General features: G+C 40.7%; 1 protein-coding gene across 2 annotated transcripts in view; it reads right to left on the reverse strand.

Annotated features, from left to right (window-relative positions):
• Positions 1-22,881, reverse strand: part of LOC114665071 (zinc finger protein 329-like) — a 75,302-nt gene extending 52,421 nt beyond the window's left edge. The window contains exons 1-2 of one of the 2 annotated variants that reach the window (XM_051926450.1): positions 22,808-22,881; positions 15,588-16,087 (exon numbers count right to left, since the gene is read on the reverse strand). In XM_051926450.1, the coding sequence (XP_051782410.1) occupies positions 15,588-16,053 (466 nt within the window). In that variant the 5' untranslated portion in view covers positions 16,054-16,087; positions 22,808-22,881. The remainder of the gene's footprint in view (positions 1-15,587; positions 16,088-22,807) is intronic. The other variant, XM_051926446.1, reaches the window with a different exon arrangement.
• Between the last annotated feature and the right edge of the window lie 673 nt (positions 22,882-23,554).

Raw genomic sequence — 23,554 nt, forward strand, 5'->3', positions numbered from 1 at the left:
AACAGGACGTCTAGAAATGTTTCGGAGATGGAAGCAGGCAGTCCGAGAAATGTTACTTATATGGGAGGAATTATTTAATAATAATAATAATAATTTATTATTATTATTATTTAATAATTGGCATTATTAGTGTATAAATGGATATAAATAATTTCATGTAAACTATTCGCCAAAATCTGTTGTATGTAAACGATACTATTTTAAACGTTATTGTTTTTTCATCAGAAAACCCGGTTTCCGCGTCTACCTGTATTAGTTTAAGTGGCACTTTTGCCACTCGCAATAGAGCGGACGCGCTGACGTATCGTGTCGACTGGGCAACACAGTGAATGCGGCGTCTATCTATATATGTCTATGATCTGCGCAGTCAGCAGCCGATTTGGTCACTCATTCGTCTGCTGAACTTCTTTGGCTCAAAGCATAAAAGCAGTTGTCCCTGCTGTAGCAGTAAGGTGTGCTGATGTGAGTTCAAATTGTAATTGGGACTCACGTATCGTTCTTGCCTAAAGTTAAAATAAGGACTTTGTAAAAAAAAAAAAAAAAAAAGGTTCTGTAGTACGTGTCTAAGTTAACAAATATATTTTGGAGACATTATGAACAATTTACATGGGCCACCTTTTTCCTTGGTGTGGAATCGTGTCCACCTACAATCTATAACAAACTGATGAGCATATTTTGCGTAAGGTAGCACGTATTATACCAATGCAGAATCTACTCTACCCCATGTCGATCATATCAGAGAGGCTAAGAAACGATTCACTAAAGCTGACGTTGTCATTACACTAGTAAATGCGCAAGACACTCTCGTTAAACGTGTTTACTATTCAGTGATTCACAGATCTGTAGCTGATATGTATTATTGATTTCCAAAAAGCAATGTGAGTAAAAGCATGCGCTGCATAACTAATCACAACTGTCTTTAAAACAGAATCAGCGCCATCAGCAGTGTCTTCTGCAAGTTTAGGAAAGCCTAGGGATTTCTGCGTTAATGAGACAAAAAAGTTGTAAAGAAACTTTGCGAATTCATCCAGAGGTGGACATAAAGATCACTCAAGTACTGACAAGAATGAACTGGATAAGCACATCTGGAGCCAAACTTTCAAAAAAGCTCCTGACTTTGTCAGCAACATCCTTTCCTTGTGAATGCATCTTATCAAAGGCTGCGCTGGGGGGGTTAAATAATTAATCTTCCGAACTACAGCACAACAGAGTAAATCATTGATGTAAATAGAATTATTGAAAGACTAAGCTTTTGTCGTTTCTGTATTCTTAAACCATCTTCCAGTTCCACAATCCCCCGCAGTCACTGTCACATTTAACGTTCCCTGCTCCTTACCTGTCTTGTTACCCAAAGCATCAACACTCAGTTTCATTCAAGGCTTTATCGTCTTTCCTTTCATACACATAAAATAAAACACATATTTCCTCCACATACTTGTCCAATAATAATAGTAAACTGGTAGGTGCCTTGTCTCCCATTACATTAGCTCGTCTGCCACCCCTCAGTTGCAATGGCACACGTTACACTCTGGGGCAAATGCAATGGAGAATACCGACAATGTACACCTTCAGAAGTGGAATAAATCGAGTATATAAGTAGCACATTTCAGATAAACGATGAGTTTTGTTAATCATAAACAATGCAACATAACTATTATATGTGTTATATTTATTCTCATCAAACGTTACATATCTAAATAGGAAATGAACATGGGTATTATGTTTATAATCGTTCTCATTAAAATACACTGTCAAAATATTTTATTGAGCAAATTGAGACACATTGGCCATTAGGAAATATAAAAAAGCGTGTGCACTGTCATTTAGGACAGAATGCATTGTTAACATCATGCACTCTCTACTGACACGATGTCACAAAAAAAGAAACAGCACAGTCCATGCAAACTCATATCCTCTTTGATTTTTGACCTTATGATTAATTGTCAATCTATAATAATAAAAGGCAAAGTCCTCACTGACTGACTCACTCACTCACTCACCGACTGACTCATCACTAATTCTCCAACTTCCCGTGTAGGTGGAAGGCTGAAATTTGGCAGGCTCATTCCTTACAGCTTACTTACAAAAGTTAGGCAGGTTTCATTTCGAAATTCAAAGCGTAATGGTCATAACTGGAACATATTTTTTGTCCATACACTGTAATGGAGGAGGCGGAGTCACGTATCGCGTCCTCACGCCTCCTACGTAATCACGTGAACTAAAAACAAGGAAGACATTTACAGCATGAGTCACACGCGGGAACGAAGGTAAATTACGTTAATTTTTGACTGTCTTTTAATACTGTGTGAGCATACATATTAACACATGTGCAATTAAACGTGTGCATTTACGGGGTGATTTCTCAGGCTTAAAAGCTCACCTTTTATCAAACGCGGGAAGAAAGGTAACTGACGTTGTTCACTGTCTTTTAATACTGTGTAACCATACATATTAACACATGTCCAATTAAACGTGTGCATTTACGGGGTGATTTCTCAGGCTTAAAAGCTCGCCTTTTACTAAAAAGGTAAATGCAAAACTATTTTCAATCAGTTTATTGAAACGCTCCCGTTAAGGATTGCAATAACATATTCGCGAGATAAAAGAACGAAGTAGGGGGAAATGGAGGAACAGCCGCAAACAGCGAAGAGCAAAAAATTAATTAAACAATTGAGAACGGAGCGAGTTAAGCATACAAGCATGTTCATAAGGGAAACAAAGCACGGTGTAAAACGTAAGTTTAAATTAAGTTTATAGAAACGCTCCCGCTGCGGATTGCAATAACATATTCGCGAGATAAAAGTTTAATGAGAAGACACGAGGTATAAACGAAGCACACGCCGTGGCGCAACGTTAGGGGCAACAGTTTCAACCATTCTATGATCTGCTTCTCGCAACTGAAAGACGGCACATGGCGGATGTTAGCCGACTTGCTGACCGCAACGTTAGGGGCTTCAACTATGGCGCTGACGCCATATCTCAGTGCCAACACTTTGCAGACTGTACTTAAAAGACACGCCCTCCTCACTGGACAGTTAAAAACACCAATCAAACTAACGATGACATCAAGTATTACCCAATCAAAAGTAGGAAAGGAGGCATCTTCATAAAATGCGTGTGGGATGATTTGCATGAGACGCTGCTTTAAAAAAAAAATTATAAAAAAAATACGGCATAAATCCCGTCCAGTATTGATTCAAAACGGGACGCACAATTTCATTCTCAAACGCGGCACGATTCCGTATTTTAAAGGACGGGTGGCAACCCTACAGTGCCAGGTAACCACCCATACAATCAGATTGTGATTCAGACTAGGAATGCAATGAATGTAATTACCCCGATCTACATACAAGGCGAAAGTCTTGCAACATTCAAAGATGATGGTTTGGGATAATTTGTACTTATTAAGTACAACATTGAACATAAAAGAGCTTATGAAGCCTTGAACCGAAAAAAGCAAGATCTGAGAGATCGTAAAAAAAAAAAAGGAGGTAATGTCGTTTTACTCGCTGTAGATTTTACTCAAACATTACCAGTTATTCCACGAGGGAGACCAGCAGATGAACACAACGCGTGTTTAAAATCCATGCTTCTCCCACGGTCGGTTATATGTCGCGTGTTCTCGGGTAGGTACACCAAAAAATGTATACATTTAAGCATGTAATGGGCAAAGAAAAAATGAGGTATACCCGAAGGTACTGCAGTAGTACTCAATGTAACTTTACTTCTTAAATGTTAATGTTTTACTGTTTAATAATTTATACGCTTCTTATATATTGTTCAAATTCTTTTATGAAAATACCAGTGACAGTGCAATGCACGATAACATGGAGTGAATACACCATACGCATCTGCCCACGGCCGCCCTGGTGTGCGCAGATAGGAGTTGATTCTAAAATAAAATAAACATAAAAAGAGTAATACAATCATCACCCATAAAGCGGATAGCAGACGTGATGTATTATATGTGTACCAGATTTCAAGTCAATACGTGAAACAGTTTGCAAGCTACATGTGATTTAAAATCCTGGACAGACCAACGAAAAGCCACGGTAGCAAATTATTGAAGAAGATTTTACTGTTTAATAATTTATATTTATATGAAATGTGCTTCTTATATATTACTTCATATTCTCATATGATAATGATGTTAATGTTGTTTATATTGATTTCTATGTTATTGTAAGTGCATCTATGTGTGTATATGTATGTATGTATGTGTATATATATATATATATATATATATATATATATATATATATATATATATATATAAAAAATATATATATAAAAAATATATGTGTATATGTATATATAATATATCTGTATATGTGTGTATATGTGTGTGTATATGTATATATATATGACAGCAACACTCATAACAATGACAACACAATTACATTGACAATCATGTTACGTTATTTTTAAAATGTTTCCTTTACTTTTTCATAACCTCTTTAACACACTACTTCTCCGCTGCGAAGCGCGGGTATTTTGCTAGTATCAAATAAATAAAGCAATTTTAAGCAGATGACAAGTCTGCTATAGTCAGTTCAATTAACGCACCTTTTAAAAAGGTTGCATATAAAACAGAATCTCAATAATGCAGGATTCACAAGTAGTAACAAATAATATGTGACACTGAGAAATTATAATTCCTAATAATGGGAACAAGTAAAAACTATGACTTCCTGAAATGGACACTGTAAACGTAAGCATTTCAATAAATAATTTAGGAGGCTTGTGTGTGCATTTCAATATCGATTTAAGAACTAGGTAGGCCACCTGTTGTACTATAAACAGTAGCTCAAGCAGCACTTAACAGTAAATCGTCCAACAACTAAATATAAGTGAATGAAACAAAGAAGCCGCGCCGCTGACAATGAAGGTTCACACTGTCATTCTGCATGTTTAGAAGGCGCTGATTGGCTGAAACTGTTTATAGCGAATTGTCCCAAGTTGGAAGTGCCGTATAGCGATCAGAAACGAAAAGACACATTTAGGCATGTTGGACAGTAGTTTGTTTTTCTACAATACAAATTCAGTACGACAGCAGGGTCTCCAAACACACTAATATTAAGTTTATTATGTTTTACAGTGAAACTCTTTACATACACAATATAATTAGGGACGTGTACCCTCTGGCCGACTGGTGGCCCAACCTTCCCTCGATAGCTCGATTCGTTTGCTATCTGTCTAAGTCGGAAATTTTTGTTAAATGGAGGAATTGGAAAAAAAAAAACTTTTCACAAGAATAGGATCAATGACTCGAATCTCTGGTGTTTTTACTGAGAGACAGTTACAATACCATTGAGCCACCTAATCTGGGTACTTAACGAGCTCTGCACAACTGAACTACTACTACTGTTCTTACACAGCTGAGGTAGACAATATAGCCTATGTTGTTTGACATATGCACGTTAAATTGGTTTAATTGACACGAGAGTATCATTGTTGTATTCTCCTAATGAAGACGAAAAAAATATATTTATAGATGTATACTATATGACGTATGGTTTTGAAGAAAATTAATCGTTGCATAAAAAGGATGCACAAATTACCTAATCCTTTTATATATATATATATATTATATATATATATATATATATATATATAAGTTGATACAGTATATGACAATATACAGTATCTTTGACACTATGTATCAGACAAAGTAAATCACAGCAATCCACAATAACAATAATGAATTCTCAGAAACTACCTGAATTGTCGCTTCAGGCCGTCACTTAACTATATCAACTGAAGTGTGCAGTGTCAATACAAATTACAAAACTTTAACAAGAGAGTTAAGTGTCAGATAGACTCTCAAAAATATAGTGGTCAATGCCTTTGAGTGTGTTGAGGCTTCACAAAGCCTCCTTTAACTGCTCATGTCTGCTCAGTGCTTCGACCGCCTTGACGATTCAGTAACCAGTGTGCATGTCTGCTTGGTGCTCCAAACTGCGTGTCATGATGCAATCTCAGTGCGCATGTCTGTTCGATGCTTCGAACTGCGTATCAACCCAGTACGCATGTCTGCTCGGTGCTACAAAGTGTGTGTCATGATGCAATCCCAGTACGCATGTCTGCTCGATGCTTCGAACCGCGTATCAACCCAGTACGCATGTCTGCTCGGTGCTACGAAGTGCGTGTCATGATGCAACGCCAGTGCGCATGTCTGCTCGATGCTTCGAACTGCATGTCAACCCAGTATGCATGTCTCCTCAGTGCTTCAAAGCGCGTGTCATGATGCAATCCCAGTGCGCATGTCTGCTCAATGCTTCGAACCACGAGTCAACCCAGTACGCATGTCTGCTCAGTGCTTCGAACCGAGTGTCAACCCAGTACGAATGTCTGCTCGGTTGCTTCTGTGAGCGCTGAAGTCAGAAAACGACGAGAAAAAACATCAATTTAAAATTAAAAGCAATTTCTTTATTCTTGGTGAGAGATTGTGAGACTGCCCCCCACTCCCCAGCTCAGCTCACTGATTTGAGTTTTGGGCAGATTGAAAAAAGAAAAAACTGTTCACCCTTTTATCACCTAGCTTGTTCATTAGCCAAAGAGAGAACATAAAAAAATATAACAGTTCAATTTGAGGTCATCCATAAATATTAGGGGACATCTTAATTTATGACATAGGAATACAGTAAAACAAAACACTACCAGGTGCCTACATTATCTAAAGAATGTAACCTTCTCAGTACCCACATAAACCCATTTTAAGCAGTTTTCTTAAAGTTCATTGCATTAGTTATAAAGAGATTACATTCTTATAATTTTAATATCTTCACTAGATTATATTTGTTTGATAGATTAATAATCCTTATTTATTAATTCATAAGTGACTTGTTTTCTTATAATATTAAATAAGAGTAAAGAAAGATCACATTGATTTATAATATCACAGGGTGTTCTGTTAATATCAAGAGGTTAGCATTTTCACATAGAAGAATATAAATCAGTCTCATATTCTGTGCATAAACATAATTCCTTTCCTGCCTAAATGCAGATAAAATTATATAGAAGTATAAAATAATATAGTTCTCTGCAGCATGATTAATGCAAAATACAGTCATTGGTATTTTGTGAGTTAAATACTTATCATCTGTGGTGGGTTAGCTCCCTGTCTGGGGTCTGCTTCCTGCCTTGGCCCTGTGTTGGCTGAGATTGGCTCTAGCAGACTCCCACAACCCAGCTGTTAGGATATAGGATGGATAGATGGATACTTATAAACATTACAGTTAATGTTTTTTCTGCGTTCTCACTTCCAAGTGTGTTTCACGATGCAATCCCAGTGCACATGTCTGCTCGGTGCTTCGAACCAAGCTTGATGATTCTAGTGCGCATGTCTGCTTAGTGGTTCGAATCATTATTCATCGAGCTCCTGTTTGAAGTACATATGGCATCAGCAGAGTTCAAAAACTCGACAGAATTGCCAGGCAAAATAAATGTTTGTGGATGATCAATACATGATTGTGATAAATAGACTGATCAATAAATGATTGTGCCTGATAATACTTAGTGGCAAAAATAAAACTACAAATTATGCATCATACAAGTGCTGACTTGTGCATAATGCTGCAAAGAAGAGCTTTAGTAATACAGGTGACGACACCTCTCTCACTATAATACTCTCATAAATATCCATTCTTTGCCTCGTGCAACGTTTTCATGCAACACTGAACATACGTCATATAGTATACATCTATATATAATTGTTTTCGTCTTCATTACATACATACATACATAAAAGAACATACATTATATACATCCATTCTGCTAAAATCAGTAGTGGTGCAGTGGTAGCATTGCCGCCACATAATAAGGCATGCATGAGTATGGGTACCACGTCCACCAAGTGTGAATTGTTACCCAAAATAATCTGTTTTTCTTTTTTTTTTAATTTAACAGCAGATTCCACCGTGGACTGATAGAGAGCAAGGAGAGTTATCAAAGTGGGTTTGGATTGCCATAGGCAGCCAAGTTGCACATACCCCTAAGTAGTATTATGTCAGGGTCATTCTGTCAAAATGTCGATCAAAGATGACTGACGACCCCGCCCCCTTTCCTCTGATTGGTGGTTTTAAATGATGCGCCCCACCCCCTTTCGGTTGATTGGTGAATTACAACCTGTCCCCTCCCTAACCCCGCCTTAACACCACCCCTCCACCTAATTGGTTAGGCAATGTGTCAAGAGCAGTTTGATGGGTGTCGGTCCCACCCAGACTCCCAACCCATCCACCTGATTGGTTAGGCATTGTGTCAAGAGCAGCTTGACAGATGCTGCCTCTACATTATCCCCCAGCCTGTCAACACCTGTTTGTTGACTGGCCCCCCCCACCTCCCTGACCCTTCTCCTGAGGTCCTTTATATCAAAAGAACGACCTTGCCTTGAGCCCGAGGCCTGATCTACATGTCCAGACATGAATTGCCCACCTCTGAGAGGTGAAAAAAACACAATCAAATAAGTCCCCTCCCTTCTGAAAGTTGTGTATAAAGAGCAGTTCATCTTCTTCGACTCTAAAAAAATTGAATCTATTACCAATGCCCCAGTGAAGCGTCGGATCCATAGGGTCTATCTGAATGACCACCTGAAAGGTGTTAAAAGACATTTTTTGCCCGAGTTTCTTGAAGCTGAAGTGGCAGACAAGGATCAGACTAAGTCATGCGAAACACTTGCAGAATCAGGCGATGATGAAAAGGAAAACTACCCGCCGCAGCCTTTAGTATTCAAGGCACGCTTTTCTGAAATTTGAAGCAGCGGATGAGTAATGGACTAAGTTGTCTGAAACATCGACAGATTCCAGCGATGACGAAATGGAAACCCCACCTTTATTCTATGCCACGCTCCTCCCTTTTACCATAAATACTCAGCCTGCTATCAACCGGACCCAGATCAAGGACCCAACAATTTTAGAACTCGTCGAAGCTTTTAAAGCTCTCCGCATATCGGCAGCTACAGACTCTGAAATGACGGAGGTCAGCGTAACAATCTCAGGGGGGCTGCCTGAGGCTCCAAAGCCTGAATCTTACCAACTCTATAACTCGGACAGGGAGTTCGAGATTGACTGCATTTAAGACAACCAAGAATCTGACCCACTGTTTTTTAGTGTACGGCCTGATTACAGTCTCTGGTCTAGAGACATTGAGGCAGACAGTCTATTCCAGTCTCCAGGACCGGTGATGTCTAACCCCGTCTCCGCTAATGGTGCTCAGACAGATACCACTTACCTAGCTCCAGGATAGCCGTGGGTGAACAGACGTTCCACAGGAACCAATGTCGATCGGACTTTCTGAGACAGATATGTATTGCCCTGATGGTGTGCTGCCTGAAACCTGGAAAAAGGCCCAGCAACTTGTTAAAGGGCTGATGACGTCTCTGCTGGACATTATTGTCTACCGCGACCAGAAAAAAGAATGTCAAGGCTGCGAGATAGACCATCCCAGCCAGACAAGACATACCTGCCACTTTGAACCTGAAAGCGCCTACCGCGTAGGATGCTTTCAGAAGATTCTGGAGATTTTCTGCAAGTCTTGGCTGAAATGACTGGTGGTAAAAGTTCTGGGGTATTATGATATTTTACTGCCATTTCACAAAATACACATAGTGATTGAAAAGACTGTTGATAAACTTGAAAATACCTACTCTATTCATGATGCTGTAATTCAGTCATTTTATGAAATGGATGAACACTCCTACTCTGTAACCCGCCGTATGGCAAATGAGTTTTGTAAGCGTAACCTCGATCATGAGGGTTGTATGAACCCCTGGGGTGAATATGACCTGGAATATGCTGATGTGGCAGAACTTGTTGGTAATTCTGAACCTTAAGCCATACCAGTCTGAATATCTCAGACTACTAAATAAATGTTTTCTAAGTTGATAAGTTGTGTCAGTGTCTGTTTTATCACCGGCAATGGAGCAGGTCTTGGAGAAAATATATTATAACTCTGAGAACGCAGAGTCCTTGGGGGGTAAAGAATCCTTGAAAAGAGCTCTCTTGCAATCGGGTCACAATATTAGGGACCAAGAGGTGTCTGAGTGGTTATCGGGGCAATACACCTACACGATACATAAACCGGCCAGAATACATTTTAAAAGGAATAAGGTGTATGTTTCCAATATAGATGAGCAATGGCAGATCAATCTTGCGGATATGACAAACCTGGCCAACTATAACCAAGGTTACAAGTATTTATTGACTTGTATAGATATTCTTTCTAAATATGCCTGGGTCAGGGTTCTGAAAAACAAAATGAGTAAAGAAGTAATGAGGGCTTTTCAAGAATTTTTGGAGAAAGGTAGAGTTCCCGTCAAACTTCAGACCGATAGCAGTAAAGAGTTTCTCAATCGACACGGGATAAAACATTTTACCACCACTAATGAATTAAAGGCTTCGGGGGTTGAGAGATTCAACCGAACTCTGAAGTCCAAAATGTGGCGTTATTTCAGCTCCCGGAATAAGTGGTCCTATCTGCAAGTGCTATAGGATTTGGTGAAATCTTATAATCTGAGCTATCACCGAGGCATAAAAATGGCCCCTGCCAAGGTGAATAGCTCCTGGAAAGTCTTTAAAACATTATACGACCTAACTAAACCCAAAATAACCCCAAAATATAAATTCAAAGTCGGAGATATGATGAGAGTATCAAAATCCCGGAATCCTTTTACAAAGGGATATGGACAAACATTTTCAGACAAGGTATTTACTGTTTTTGAACTAGTCCCAAGGGATCCGCCTGTCTACAAGCTCAAAGATTATGACAGCGAAGACATTATAGGGTCCTTTTACGACGTGGAGTTACAAAAGATTCGAGGTACAGACGTCTTCAGGATTGAAAAAAATTTGGCGAAAAAAAATATCAATAGAAAAAAGCATATTTTGGTTAAATGGCTAGGATGGCCCGAAAAGTTTAACAGTTGGATCCCTGAAAGCTATGCGCAAGACGTTAAATACTGAGAATCAAATATAGCATTTCATTAACTGTGTGTTTACAATGGAGAGAAAAAGCTTTTACGTTGTTCTTCCCAGCGATTCTTCCAGGGATGTTTTCCCTAATAATACTATCATGAATTTTACCATCAAATTAGCCGCCCTAATCGAACTATAGGGCAACTGGGAAGTTGGACTGGTCGAAATTCAGTATCCGCACACCTGGAACACCCTAGACAAACCGGATAATGACTTTATTGTTGTGTCCCCGCGAATAACCAGATTTTATACTATTCCTGCAGGCTATTACTCTAGGATCGAGAAAGTTACATCCAAGATGAATGAAGGTGTGACAAAAGAACCAAAAGCCGTCGAGGCCAGTAAAGCAGTCATTACGATACCGGAAAACACTGTGTGATTCCACTACAGCGCTCTGGAGCGAAGATTCTACATTCTAAACACTGTGAAGGATGAAACTCTTCATGTCAGGGAGCAGTTGGGGATGATTCTAGGAGCTCATTCGGACATGACCATAGGCCTTGTGAATGAGACTCCTTACCCCGCGGATATCAGAGTGGGGTTTTATACCTTGTACGTCTACAGCGACATTGTGTCTCACCAAAGAATTGGAGACAGCTACGTCCCTCTCTTGCGATGCGTACATATTGAGGATGAGACAAATAAGATTAGCACAATCACCTATGACAAGCCACAGTATGTTCTAGTCAGCAAGACTCAGTTTGATACTTTGACCATTGAAATAAAGACGGATCAGAACAAAGCAGTTCCATTTCAGTTTGGCAAGGTCATAGTCAAGTTACATTTCAGACCCTCTAAGCGGTGTATACACGACTAATACAGATATGAGATCTTACCTGGACCCTAGCCCTTACGTGCATTATTATGAATCGTAAGCAGGCAACGGCCTCCCCGAGTTCTCTCGGGCACCCATGATGTATGGTTCTGGGATTGACGGAATATTTCGCAGTCTGTTTAGAAGAGTGTTGCCTCTCTTGAAAAGAGGATTCAAAATTGTCAAATCACACATTAAATCAGCTGCTAAGAATATTGTCAAGATCTGGTGGCTGGGGCCATGTCCGGAGCTGTGACTCGAGGAAGCGAAGAAAATCAAGGGGGATCGGGTCTGATGGTGATGAGGAAAACTAAGCGTAAGAGACCTCCCGGGTCACGCGCAGGCACAATCATTAAAAAGACGCACCGTTCAGCTTTTACATCATTTTCTTCTCTCCACCACAAGGATAAGTCCGGTGCCCGCAGAAAAAAGAAATCGAAAAACATTTTTTAACTCAAAATGTCTTTCATTCATCGAATGTCTCAAGAGTGTGTGAAATCCAAACTGGGTTTGTTTACGGTGCCCTATACTCAGACTAGCGTAGAAAAAAGCATCTACGTCGAGGTTCCTCCTCTCTCAGCTCTATCCGAAGTCTCCCGGTTAGAGTTTCTGATTACTGGGAATGGTGAAGACTACTTGGACCTGAATAACACGCTTTTACACGTCAGATGCAAAATCGTCAAGGCCGATGGAACTAATCCGGCCCCTGTGGCCAAGGTAGCCTTTGTTAATTATCCAATGGCCGGTTTATTTTCACAAGTGGATGTAACCCTGGGAGATCGCTTAATATCACAGAGTTCCAGCCTTTACCCGTACAGGGCCATTTTCGAGGGACTGCTAAATTACAGCAATGTAACTCTCAAGTCCCAATTTGGAGTGGGTCTTTTTTACAAAGACACAGCCAACGAACACGAAAACACAGCCTTGGATGGGCTGAATGAGGGATTCAAAAAAAGAAACGGTTATTCAGCCCAGGGTAAAACAGTAGAACTCCTTGGACATATTCATTCTTACCTATTTTTTCAAGAAAAATTAATTCTAAAATTAATTATAATTAGATTTGTTTTGTCACAGGATTATATATATTTATATATATAGTTTTCTCCATTACAGCATCACTGGACCTGCCATCAGGTGCTTAAGAGTACTACTTCTTGGGCAGATCCTACCATGGAGACATGTCAAGGGTTTACCAGATGGGCATGGCGGTGCCTCAAGGATTGGTGTGGGGTCCTGTTCTCTTCTACCTATACACCTCTTCACTAGGCCCAGGCATCCAGTACCATGGGTTGTCTTATCAGCACAATGCTGATGATACACAGCTATGCATGTCAGTTCCTCCAGGCAACCACACAGTATCAGCTAGAATCTCTACATGTCTTACTGATATTGAAATCTGGATGAAGAAACACCATCTCCAGGACAATCTGGCAAAGACGGACCTTCCTGTCATTCCAGCTCAGCCATTATCACTATCACCTGCTTTCCTTCAAGGATCATGTGGCTATGGTATCTTGGTCTTGCAGATTCACTCTGTACAATATCAGAACATATCTGAGAGAACATACAGCACAATCCCTGGTCCAGGCTGTGGCCTTGTCACATCTGTACTACCCTAACTCTCTGCTGGCAGGAGAATTGGCATTTGTCACAGAGCCACTGTAGAGAATTCAAAATGCAGGGTTATGTTTGGTGTTCAACCAGCTGAGGTGGGCACATGTCACTCCTCTCTTCAGATCACTATACTGGCTTCCTGCAGTGGCCTATATTAATTTCAAATCTTTGATGTTTGATTACAGAGTAGTCAGTAGGTCTGCACCTCTATAAATGGAGACACTTGAGGGCCTAGGCTGCTTCTTTGCCACTCGGGTCTTCTAGTCAGTGCTGCACTGTCCTGTAATGTTTGCACATGCACTTTACGTAATAATGTTTGTTTCTTCTGTAGTCCTGTGTTCTGTGTAGCACCATGAACCTGGAGGAACGTTGTTTCATTTCACTATGTACTGTACTAACTGTATATGGTTAAAATGACAATAAAAAGCTACTTGAGGTGACTTGTTGGATGGCGCCTAGTGATGCCACCTCTGTGTGCTATCAAATCTCAATCCTTAGTCTTCATGTGTAGCTCCTGTCTAACGGAACGAGATGTCCATCACCAGTTGAAACTCTGAGACCCCCAATATGTTTGAGAACTGATGTTTAACTGATTTTAGCTATTAAGGTTTTGCAAATCTGGAAATTTGAATGTTAAAAATGCCTTTAAATGCAAACCTGTGGCACCACTTGGCAGATCTGAGCACAATCCGATAGTAATCCATCTTACTCTCACCTTCATGCCTGTTATCAGACGGCCACAGCTGTCATTATCAGCCATGCCAGTGTTTCTTGTGTGTGCCTGAAGGGGGTTGTTGTTATTTTTTTCTACTGTATATTTCTCAAGCTTTTGAGAAGTCTTGATTTCATTTTGTGGACAAATAAAGTACAAGCTATCATAAATAAATAAAATTCATAAATAAAGAACTATCTATCATAATACATGGACTCTTATACGTTATTCATCTATCCTGTAAATGCAAATGTCACTAGGAATGCATACAAAATTGTGTTGTTTCCTTAAGAGGCATTAGCTCTCTGGAAATGTGTTCTTTTCAATTGCGGCGTTTTAATTAACCTGAATTTAAATAATAAAAAGGTATTATCCCCCTCCAGCATGCAATAAGACGGTTACAAGATTTACACGAGAAGTATAAAGGATAATCTAGCTTTGTATTGACGGGTTCACGCGGTATTACAAACAGGAAGCTTATGACAGACATATCAAGCATGTGGGAGACTCGACCTACGCCGTCTGCCATCTTTCGTCGCCACGCTGAAAGGATTTTAACCGGACAGAAGACATAATCTTCTATCCGGCCTCGGACAGAAGACATACTCTTCCGCCCGGCAGTTTCAAAGTGTTGGCCGTAGATCCATCCTTATATTCGGGTTGCTCCATGTGCAGGTTCTTGGCTCCGGATCTAAACAAGGATAGGAAAGGACTCAAACCCCACCTTCAAAAATACAGGAATAGCTCAATGCCTACATACAGTTCTCATTCTCCCAACAAGGCAAGAGAATGGTGTGCTGACAGAAGACAGAAATATACTAGTCTGTCTTTAGGCTGACTATTCGATTGTCCAGTTGTCCTTTGGCTCTCTAGTCCTGTGCTTGGCTCGGCAATTCTAAATACTGATGCTGTGCCCCTGTGTGCCATACTTGGTTGGCCTGTATGAATGAGTCCATAACAGTGGGCACAGAGAACAGTGACATTAAACTTAATAAAACATAGTATAACATGTGTGTAGAGAAAAGATCCAAGAGAGTTTCATATTTGCTCTATTAGAATTTGACTCCTGGTCAAACCTTTTTGACTCCTCATTTAAATGGTGGCACATTACATGACTTCATTATTGGCATAAATCGTTAGGTGACATTGACATTTTACCTCACTGCTCTGATTTCTGACTTGTTTTATCAACATCTGCATGCTGCCCACCTGACCCCACTCCTGTTGACATTTTTACTATGCTTAATGCTGGTCAATGCCAGCCATGCTAGTTTTTAAGCGAAGTAAAGGTGATGAATTCTGCTGCCATAAATGAGTTTGTTCAATACAAAAATGAACGGTTTAACTTAACAGCACAAAATGCACAGAACACAATAAGACTACAGTTCTGAGTTCAGTGATAAAAGAAAGGCCATGCATGTCGGGTCAATCCCGTCAGCCCAGAGCCTCAAGGTAAGTCTTGTATTTGAGCACCTACCTTCTTGAGAAGGTCTTGAACCTGATGCTTTGGCAGTTATCTTCATGAATATTTCCTGCTTCACCTGGACAGAAGGATGCTGTATAGAGGCAGGAGCCTCTTCATCTGGATTAAAACTCTGCCAGTCAGATTCATGCTTGAGGTCCTCTTCCTTTGTAACGCTGACAGTTTGCTTTTTTTGTACATTAGTATAATAAGACATTAGCTCAAAGTCTACCGTAAAGTCTAGAGGTCCACAATCAAAGTCCTCCTCCTCCTTGTTCATGCAGACACTCTCCTGTTCAAGATATCCAGACCTCCATTTACAGTGCTCTTCATCAACTTCTATGACATTAATCATAAGGAAGCCCCAGTGCAGTGTGGGATCTGTCTCCTCCTTTACATTGCACACTTCTTCTGAGATGCCTTCCTTATATTTGTGCTGCAAATATTGAGGTTCTTGGACAGCTGGAAATACCTTCTCCATATTGGACAATGTGAGATAGAAGCCTCCTTGTTATCTGTAGAGAGAGAAGACTAGAATTGAGAACTTCAACAAAAAAAAAAACCAAAACACATAGTTTATTCTTCAAGTCATTCCTCACACCTGATTACAGAGATACTGTATTCTTCTTAAGAACTGGTGCTGTTGGCAGAATAATTCTGATGTATGAGGTCTTGTGGACCTGGGAGAGAGATAGAATGGGAGAGATAAAGACACTATCAGAGGGGTGGGCTTGAGAGACAGAGAGAGAGACCATCACAGGGAGGATGGATCCTGATTTGGATCTTCAGAGTTCTTGAAAACGAATGCATATCGTGTGATCCCCAAATGAGTAATGTGAGGTAGAGCTGGTAGTGCGAGTATACAAGCAATGGACATGGAAAAGAAAAGATTATTGGAGCTGCATGGAATGGAGTGGTGGAAGAAATGAACAGACACTGAGGAATTAGACAACCTCCAGTAAATCTTGCATGATAGATGGATGGGGGCGGCACGGTGGCGCAGTGGGTAGCGCTGCTGCCTCGCAGTTACGAGACCTGGGGACCTGCGTTCGCTTCCCGGGTCCTCCCTGTGTGGAGTTTGCATGTTCTCCCCGTGTCTGCGTGGGTTTCCTCTGGGCGCTCCGGTTTCCTCCCACAGTCCAAAGTTAGGTGGATTGGTGATTCTAAATTGGCCCTAGTGTGTGCTTGGTGTGTGGGTGTGTTTGTGTATGTCCTGCGGTGGGTTGGCACCCTGCCCAGGATTGGTTCCTGCCTTGTGCCCTGTGTTGGCTGGGATTGGCTCCAGCAGACCCCCGTGACCCTGTGTTTGGATTCAGTGGGTTGGAAAATGGATGGATGGATAGATGGATGGAGAGACACTGCATTTGACAGTGTTAGGCTGCCAGCATCAGTAATGATAAAATATCAGCTAAATTATGGTACAAAGAAACTTGTATATACACAGACACTCACTTTATTTAACATCTCTAGAAGTTCTGTAAAGTTTTAATTTCCCACTGGGGACAAATAAATTCTATCTAATCTAATCAAGTGTAATCTAAAGGCAGCTCCTGCTTCAATCACTCCACCTTGCAAGTTCAGTGTTTCATGACCACTGTTCTAAAAAACCAAAACATAAAATCACAAGGAATGACATTAGAGAGTATGTCACACATCTTGGACTAATATGGACACAGCCTGCTCCAGTCTCCATACGGAGAAAAAGCAAGACAACACAAAGTAGATGGGGAAAAGCAGTAGGTAAACCGCACAATGCTGGAAGGCAGCACGTTCACGGCAGACCCGGCGATGTATGAAAAATACGCCAAAACACAGTTGATTTCTTTTGCTTGATACAAAGAAGATATCCAAGCTGAACCTACAGCAAGGCAATGGACATGCAGATAAGTAAGGTGTGTGCCTATGGAGAATTGAAAACTTCTCTGTCGCAGTGAGCAGGCAAGAGGAGAGGAAATGTAGCCTCGCCTTAAGAAAAATAGTACTAAAAAATCTGTAATCAACTTCTATTTTACTTTTGTTATCACAAGCAAGCTTCAGAAACAGAGAAAGCACTATTTCCTTATTCAAAACCTTTGCTTCTTCAAAGTGGAAGCCACAAAGTGGTTCAGGTTTCGACTCCTGCCCCTTCACTTTCATTTTTAAAATGAAAGATCTGGCCAGGTCATGTCATTTTTTAACCTACTTAATCCTGAGCAGGGTCATGGAGGGAACCAGAGTTTATCCTAGCTAGCATGGGGTGCAAGGCAGGAACAATCCCTGGTCAGGGAGCCAGTCCATCACAGGGTGAAGACACTCACACACACACTAGGAACAATTTAACCTGCATGTCTTTGTACTGTAGGAGGAAACCCACACAGATATAGGGAGAGCAAGTGTCCATGAGATACACTTTAACCCCTGAGGTTCTTTCTACATTGGTGGACAAGTTAATACAGGAAATGCCTAAACTGTTAGCCTTGACTTGCACATACAGTACATCCGACAGAACTTACCTATTTAATATTATCTCAGCACAGATAAGTTCAAATATAAAGCAAAACTACCTCAATGCTGGTCGAGGCTGGCTACCTCAACTCCAATACCTTACCACGGAATAGAAGCTACAGTGATACCTCGCTATATCGCACTTCGCCTTACACGGCTTCACTCTATCGCGGATTTTATATGTAAGCATATTTAAATATATATCGTAGATTTTTTGCTGGTTCGCGGATTTCTGAGGACAATGGGTCTTTTAATTTCTGGTACATGCTTCCTCAGTTGGTTTGCCCAGTTGATTTCATACAAGGGATGCTATTGGCAGATGGCTAAGAAGCTACCCAACTTAGTTTCTCTCTCTGTCTCTCTTGCGCTGACTTTCTCTGATCCTGACGTAGGGGGTGTGAGCAGGGGGGCTGTTCGCACACCTAGACGATATGGATGCTCGTCTAAAAATGCTGAAAGATTATCTTCACGTTGCTGCCTTCTGTGCAGCTGCTTCGTGAAGCGACATGCTGCACGGTGCGTCGCATACTTAAAAGCTCGAAGGGCACGTATTGATTTTTGATTGTTTTTCTCTGTCTCTATCTCTCTCTCTTTCTCTACTCCTGACGGAGGGGGTGTGAGCTGCCGCCTTCAACAGCTTTGTGCCGCAGTGCTTCGCATACTTAAAAGCTAAACAGCCCTATTGATTTTTGACTGTTTGCTTTTTTCTCTCTCTCTCTCTCTCTGACGCGCACTCCTTTGAAGGGGAAGATATGTTTGCATTCTTTTAATTGTGAGACGGAACCGTCATCTCTGTCTTGTCATGGAGCACAGTTTAAACTTTTGAAAAAGAGACAAATGTTTGTTTGCAGTGTTTGAATAAAGTTCTTGTCTCTCTACAACCTCCTGTGTTTCTGTGCAAATCTGTGACCCAAGAATGACAATATAAAAATAACCATATAAACATATGGTTTCTACTTCGCAGATTTTTACCTTTCGCGGGGGGTTCTGGAATGCAACCCCCGCGATGGAGGAGGGATTACTGTACTTTGCTTACGAGGCATCCCTGCTGGCTTTGTTTACATGTCAATTAGTCTTCAGATTGCTTCGACTGAAAGGGCTACACTTCAGAACACTTTAGCAAAAGCTAGAAGCCGCTATTCCAGGCGGATTTTTGGATCCCGTTGACTACCATTGGAAAGGCTATGCAATTTAACAGAAACCATGGGCTAATCACTTCTCTGACAGTACATAACCTAAACGGACATTACTTGTTTCATTAAAAGTCATCAGTCATTGCCAAATGTCAGTAAACAACAGGACAAATTCAGCAAAGCAACACTCAGACTATTTCAATCATTACTTATGTTTACTTGAAGGAGAAACCTTTATGAGTATGAATGATCTAATGAGGTAATTTGTACCTGCCTGCTATTTCAGCTACAGAACATTTCCCACATGAAGTTCGAGTCCACAAGGTAAGAGTCATTATCTACATAAGTCTGAAATAAAACCATACTGAAATAAAAAACTCACAAATTAAATATTATAAGTCGTACTTATACATAATGTAAAAGTGCAATATTTCAACAGCATTACAACAACAACAACATTTATTTATAAAGCACATTTTCATACAAAAAGTAGCTCAAAGTGCTTTACATAATGAAGAAAAGAAAAATAAAAGACAAAATAAGAAATTAAAATAAGGCAACATTAGTTAACATAGAAAAGGAGTAGGTCCGATGGCCAGGGTGGACAGAAAAAACAAAAAACTTCAGAAAGCTGGAGAAAAAAATAAAATCTGTAGGGGTTCCAGGCCACGAGACCACCCAGTCCCCTCTGGGCATTCTACCTAACATAAATGAAATAGTCCTCTTTGTAGTTAGGGTTCTCACAGAGTCCCTTGATGCTGATGGTCATACAGACTTCTGGCTTTTAATCCATCCATCATTTTTGGAACATCATGGTACTTAGAGTAGAGGGTGGTGGCGCAATCCACCACCAAAAGGACACCGGAAAAGGAAACAGAAGAGAGAATAGGGGTTAGTACAAATTTTAGAGCCACCATGAATGGTTATTATAATGAATTGGATATACAGAGTATCAGGATTAAATTACAGTGAACTTATGAGAAGGCCATATTAAAGTAATGTGTTTTCAGCAGTTTTTTTAAAGTGCTCCACTGTATTAGCCTGGCGAATTCCTACTGGCAGGCTATTCCAGATTTTAGGTGCATAACAGCAGAAGGCCGACTCACCACTTCTTTTAAGTTTTGCTCTTGGAATTCTAAGGAGACACTCAGTTGAGGATCTGAGGTTTATGATTTGGAATATAAGGTATCAGACATTCCGATATATAGGATGGGGCGAGATTATTTAAGGCTTTATAAACCATAAGCAAAATTTTAAAGTCAATCCTGAATGACACAGGTAACCAGTGTAGTGACATCAAAACTGGAGAGATGTGCTCGGATTTTCTTTTCCTGGTAAGGATTCTAGCAGCTGCATTCTGCACTAGTTGCAAACGATTTATGTCTTTTTTGGGTAGTCCTGAGAGGAGTGCGTTACAGTAATCTAGTCGACTGAAAACAAACGCATGAACTAATTTCTCAGCATCATTCAATGATATAAGAGGTCTAACTTTTGCTATGTTTCTTAAGTGAAAAAATGCTGTCCTAGTGATCTGATTAATATGCGATTTAAAATTTAGATTACAGTCAACAGTTGGCCCTAGTGTGTGCTTGGTGTGTGGGTGTGTTTGTGTGTGTCCTGCGGTGGGTTGGCACCCTGCCCGGGATTGGTTCCTGCCTTGTGCCCTGTGTTGGCTGGGATTGGCTCCAGCAGACCCCCGTGACCCTGTATTCGGATTCAGCGGGTTAGAAAATGGATGGATGGGCTTCAAAGCTTCGAATCTTTTTCTGCATAAATAGAAAGAAATAATACAATAATACATTTTATTTATATAGTGCCTTTCCCATGCTCAAGGCACTTACAGAATATAAGAAGAATGGCAGGGTCTACAGTATATAGCATTGTACAAACCAGATAAATAAATAAAGAAGATTACGACAATGAATTCAGAGAGAAAAAAAACGCCTAAGAGACAACATGATTGATGGTCTAGCACACACACACACACACAGGGTACATGAGCATCTTGACAGAGATGTCATAAAATCTAGTAGAGCTAAACGCCTTCCTAAACAGATGAGTTTTGAGATGTTTTTTTAAAAGGACTCATGGAGTCAGTTGATCTAATTAATTTTGGTAGGTCATTCCAGAGTCTGGGCGCTATACAGCTTGAAGGCCTTGTCACCCATGGAGTGTAGATTAGTGTGGGGCAAAACAAAATTGCCAGAATCAGAGGACCTTAGTGGGCGGACAGGCACATAGTGATGGAGAAGGTCACTGATGTAGTTTGGCGCGAGGGAATTTAAGGCTTTGTAGGTTATTAGTAGGATTTTATATTCAATTCTGTAAGACACAGGGAGCCAGTGAAGACGGAGCAGGATGGGTGTGATGTGCTCGCTGCTGCTGGTACGAGTTAGGACTCTTGCAGCTGAGTTTTGAATAAGCTGGAGCTGTGATATAAGATTAGAAGGGGCACCTGCCAGTAGGGAATTATAATAATCGATGCGGGATGTGATAAAAGCATGGACAAGTTTCTCAGCATTAGAGAAGGAGAGGAAGGAGCGAACACGGGATATGTTACGGAGGTGAAAGTAAAAAAGTTTCTTAATGTGATTTATGTGGGCGGAATAAGAGAAGGAGGAATCAAAAATAACACCAAGATTCTTTACAGTAGAGGCAGCTGATGAGATCACCGCCAAGATGGACTGGGAAGGAGCTCATTTTATTAAGTTGCATTTTAGTCCCAATTTGCAGGAGTTCAGTTTTGTTGCAATTTAATTTTAAAGAGTTCTGCTCCATCCAGGCTCCATCAAAGCTTCACGAGGCTTCATTTCCCATCACTACTGATAAGCTGAGACAGCTGACCTAACGACGACGCCGTCCACAAAGCTTGCACATCGCCGACGGGCACGACTACATGAGCCATGGCGCATACGTGAAATCAAAAGGCAAAGTTAGCGAGTTGAGAAGTAACGTTGACTTTTGACCCATTGTTAATAATACGAAATACAAAAGAATAATCCATTAAGCCATAAATGACGCATGGAGAGATCGCGAGCCACGTCATTTTTGTTGGTTGTTCTTTATTTTCACGAAGGAAAACTCTTTGATTTCTTTTCGTGCTCGCTAAGTAAAAAATCAACGGCACCTCACGTTTCTCTCCAAATTCCAACAGAAATTTTACGTGAACCATCATGATGGGTTCCGAAGGCGCGTGCACGCACCACCGACAGGCTGAAAAGAAAGAGACACGGGAGGCTTGGTCAGTCTGGGTGACGTGCACAAGGTTAAGGTTACGGGCAGACAGGGGGCGAATAAAAACGGCAGTGGGTGGGCACAATTTCGGTCACTGGCGAAGCTCTAAAGCCAAGGAAGGCACCGCGGATTAACGAGAAAGAAAAGAAATCCCGAGCTGCAGCGAACTTAAATCTTTAAGAAAGCAGACCGCGCTATTACCGCAGATGTGCAGCCATCATGCAGAAAATCACGAAATAGAAAGGAACAGAACAGTGCGAAGTGTGCGGACATTCATAAAGTTAGAAACCAGGAAGTGAGGAGCAGAGCGGACACACCGATGAGAGTTTCTAACGACTGGCTGGCCAGTACTCGCTTCTTCTCGTTTATGGCGCAAATACGTACCTGCCCGGGTGTCTCAATCCGCGTCTTCCACTCCACTGATCAGCATATCTGTGTGACCCTGCTGACAGTGGCGTAGCTAGGGGTGGGCGGAAGGGGCGGTCCGCTCCGGGCGACACATTTTTGGGGGCAGCATTATTGGCCAAAAGCACAGTACAATTCGTGTGTAAGCAGTAGGGTTTGGAAAAATATCACTCATGAATGAAAAAAGTAAAATTCTCTGATTTTTATCCACAAATGCTTCAAAAATAATTTTCAGACTGTTCTTCTGTGATGGCATCAGAAACAGCAGTTGAAATTTATGAGGAAATATTAAAAATAAACATGAACATTACACCGGTAATAATTTCTAGGAAGATAAACAACTACTTTACAATTTAGAATTTCATTTCGTTATCAATCCGAATGCGTAATTATATTAAACTAATAATCAGAACATGGCTTATCAGTGCGTCTATACTATATTCTTGTCTAGTTAATGCTTATAAATAATTATGTGAAAAATTATTGCTGTTTCTCTATATATGAATAAATCTATGCAAAATGTATCTTAATTTTTCTGTATACGTCATTTTAATTTTCTATTTAAATAGGTTAAGATACTCAGATATGTTGGAGGGCGGTAACTTGAAGCACGTACTGCTCCGAGCGGCACGAATTCTAGCTACGCCACTGCCTGCTGATGGTCTCTCTCTACGTGATTGCCGGTGGTCTCAAATCAGCCTGACGGATGTAACCAGCTGAGCGGAT

Source organism: Erpetoichthys calabaricus, chromosome 1 (assembly GCF_900747795.2).
Source record: "Erpetoichthys calabaricus chromosome 1, fErpCal1.3, whole genome shotgun sequence".
Lineage (NCBI taxonomy): Eukaryota > Metazoa > Chordata > Cladistia > Polypteriformes > Polypteridae > Erpetoichthys > Erpetoichthys calabaricus.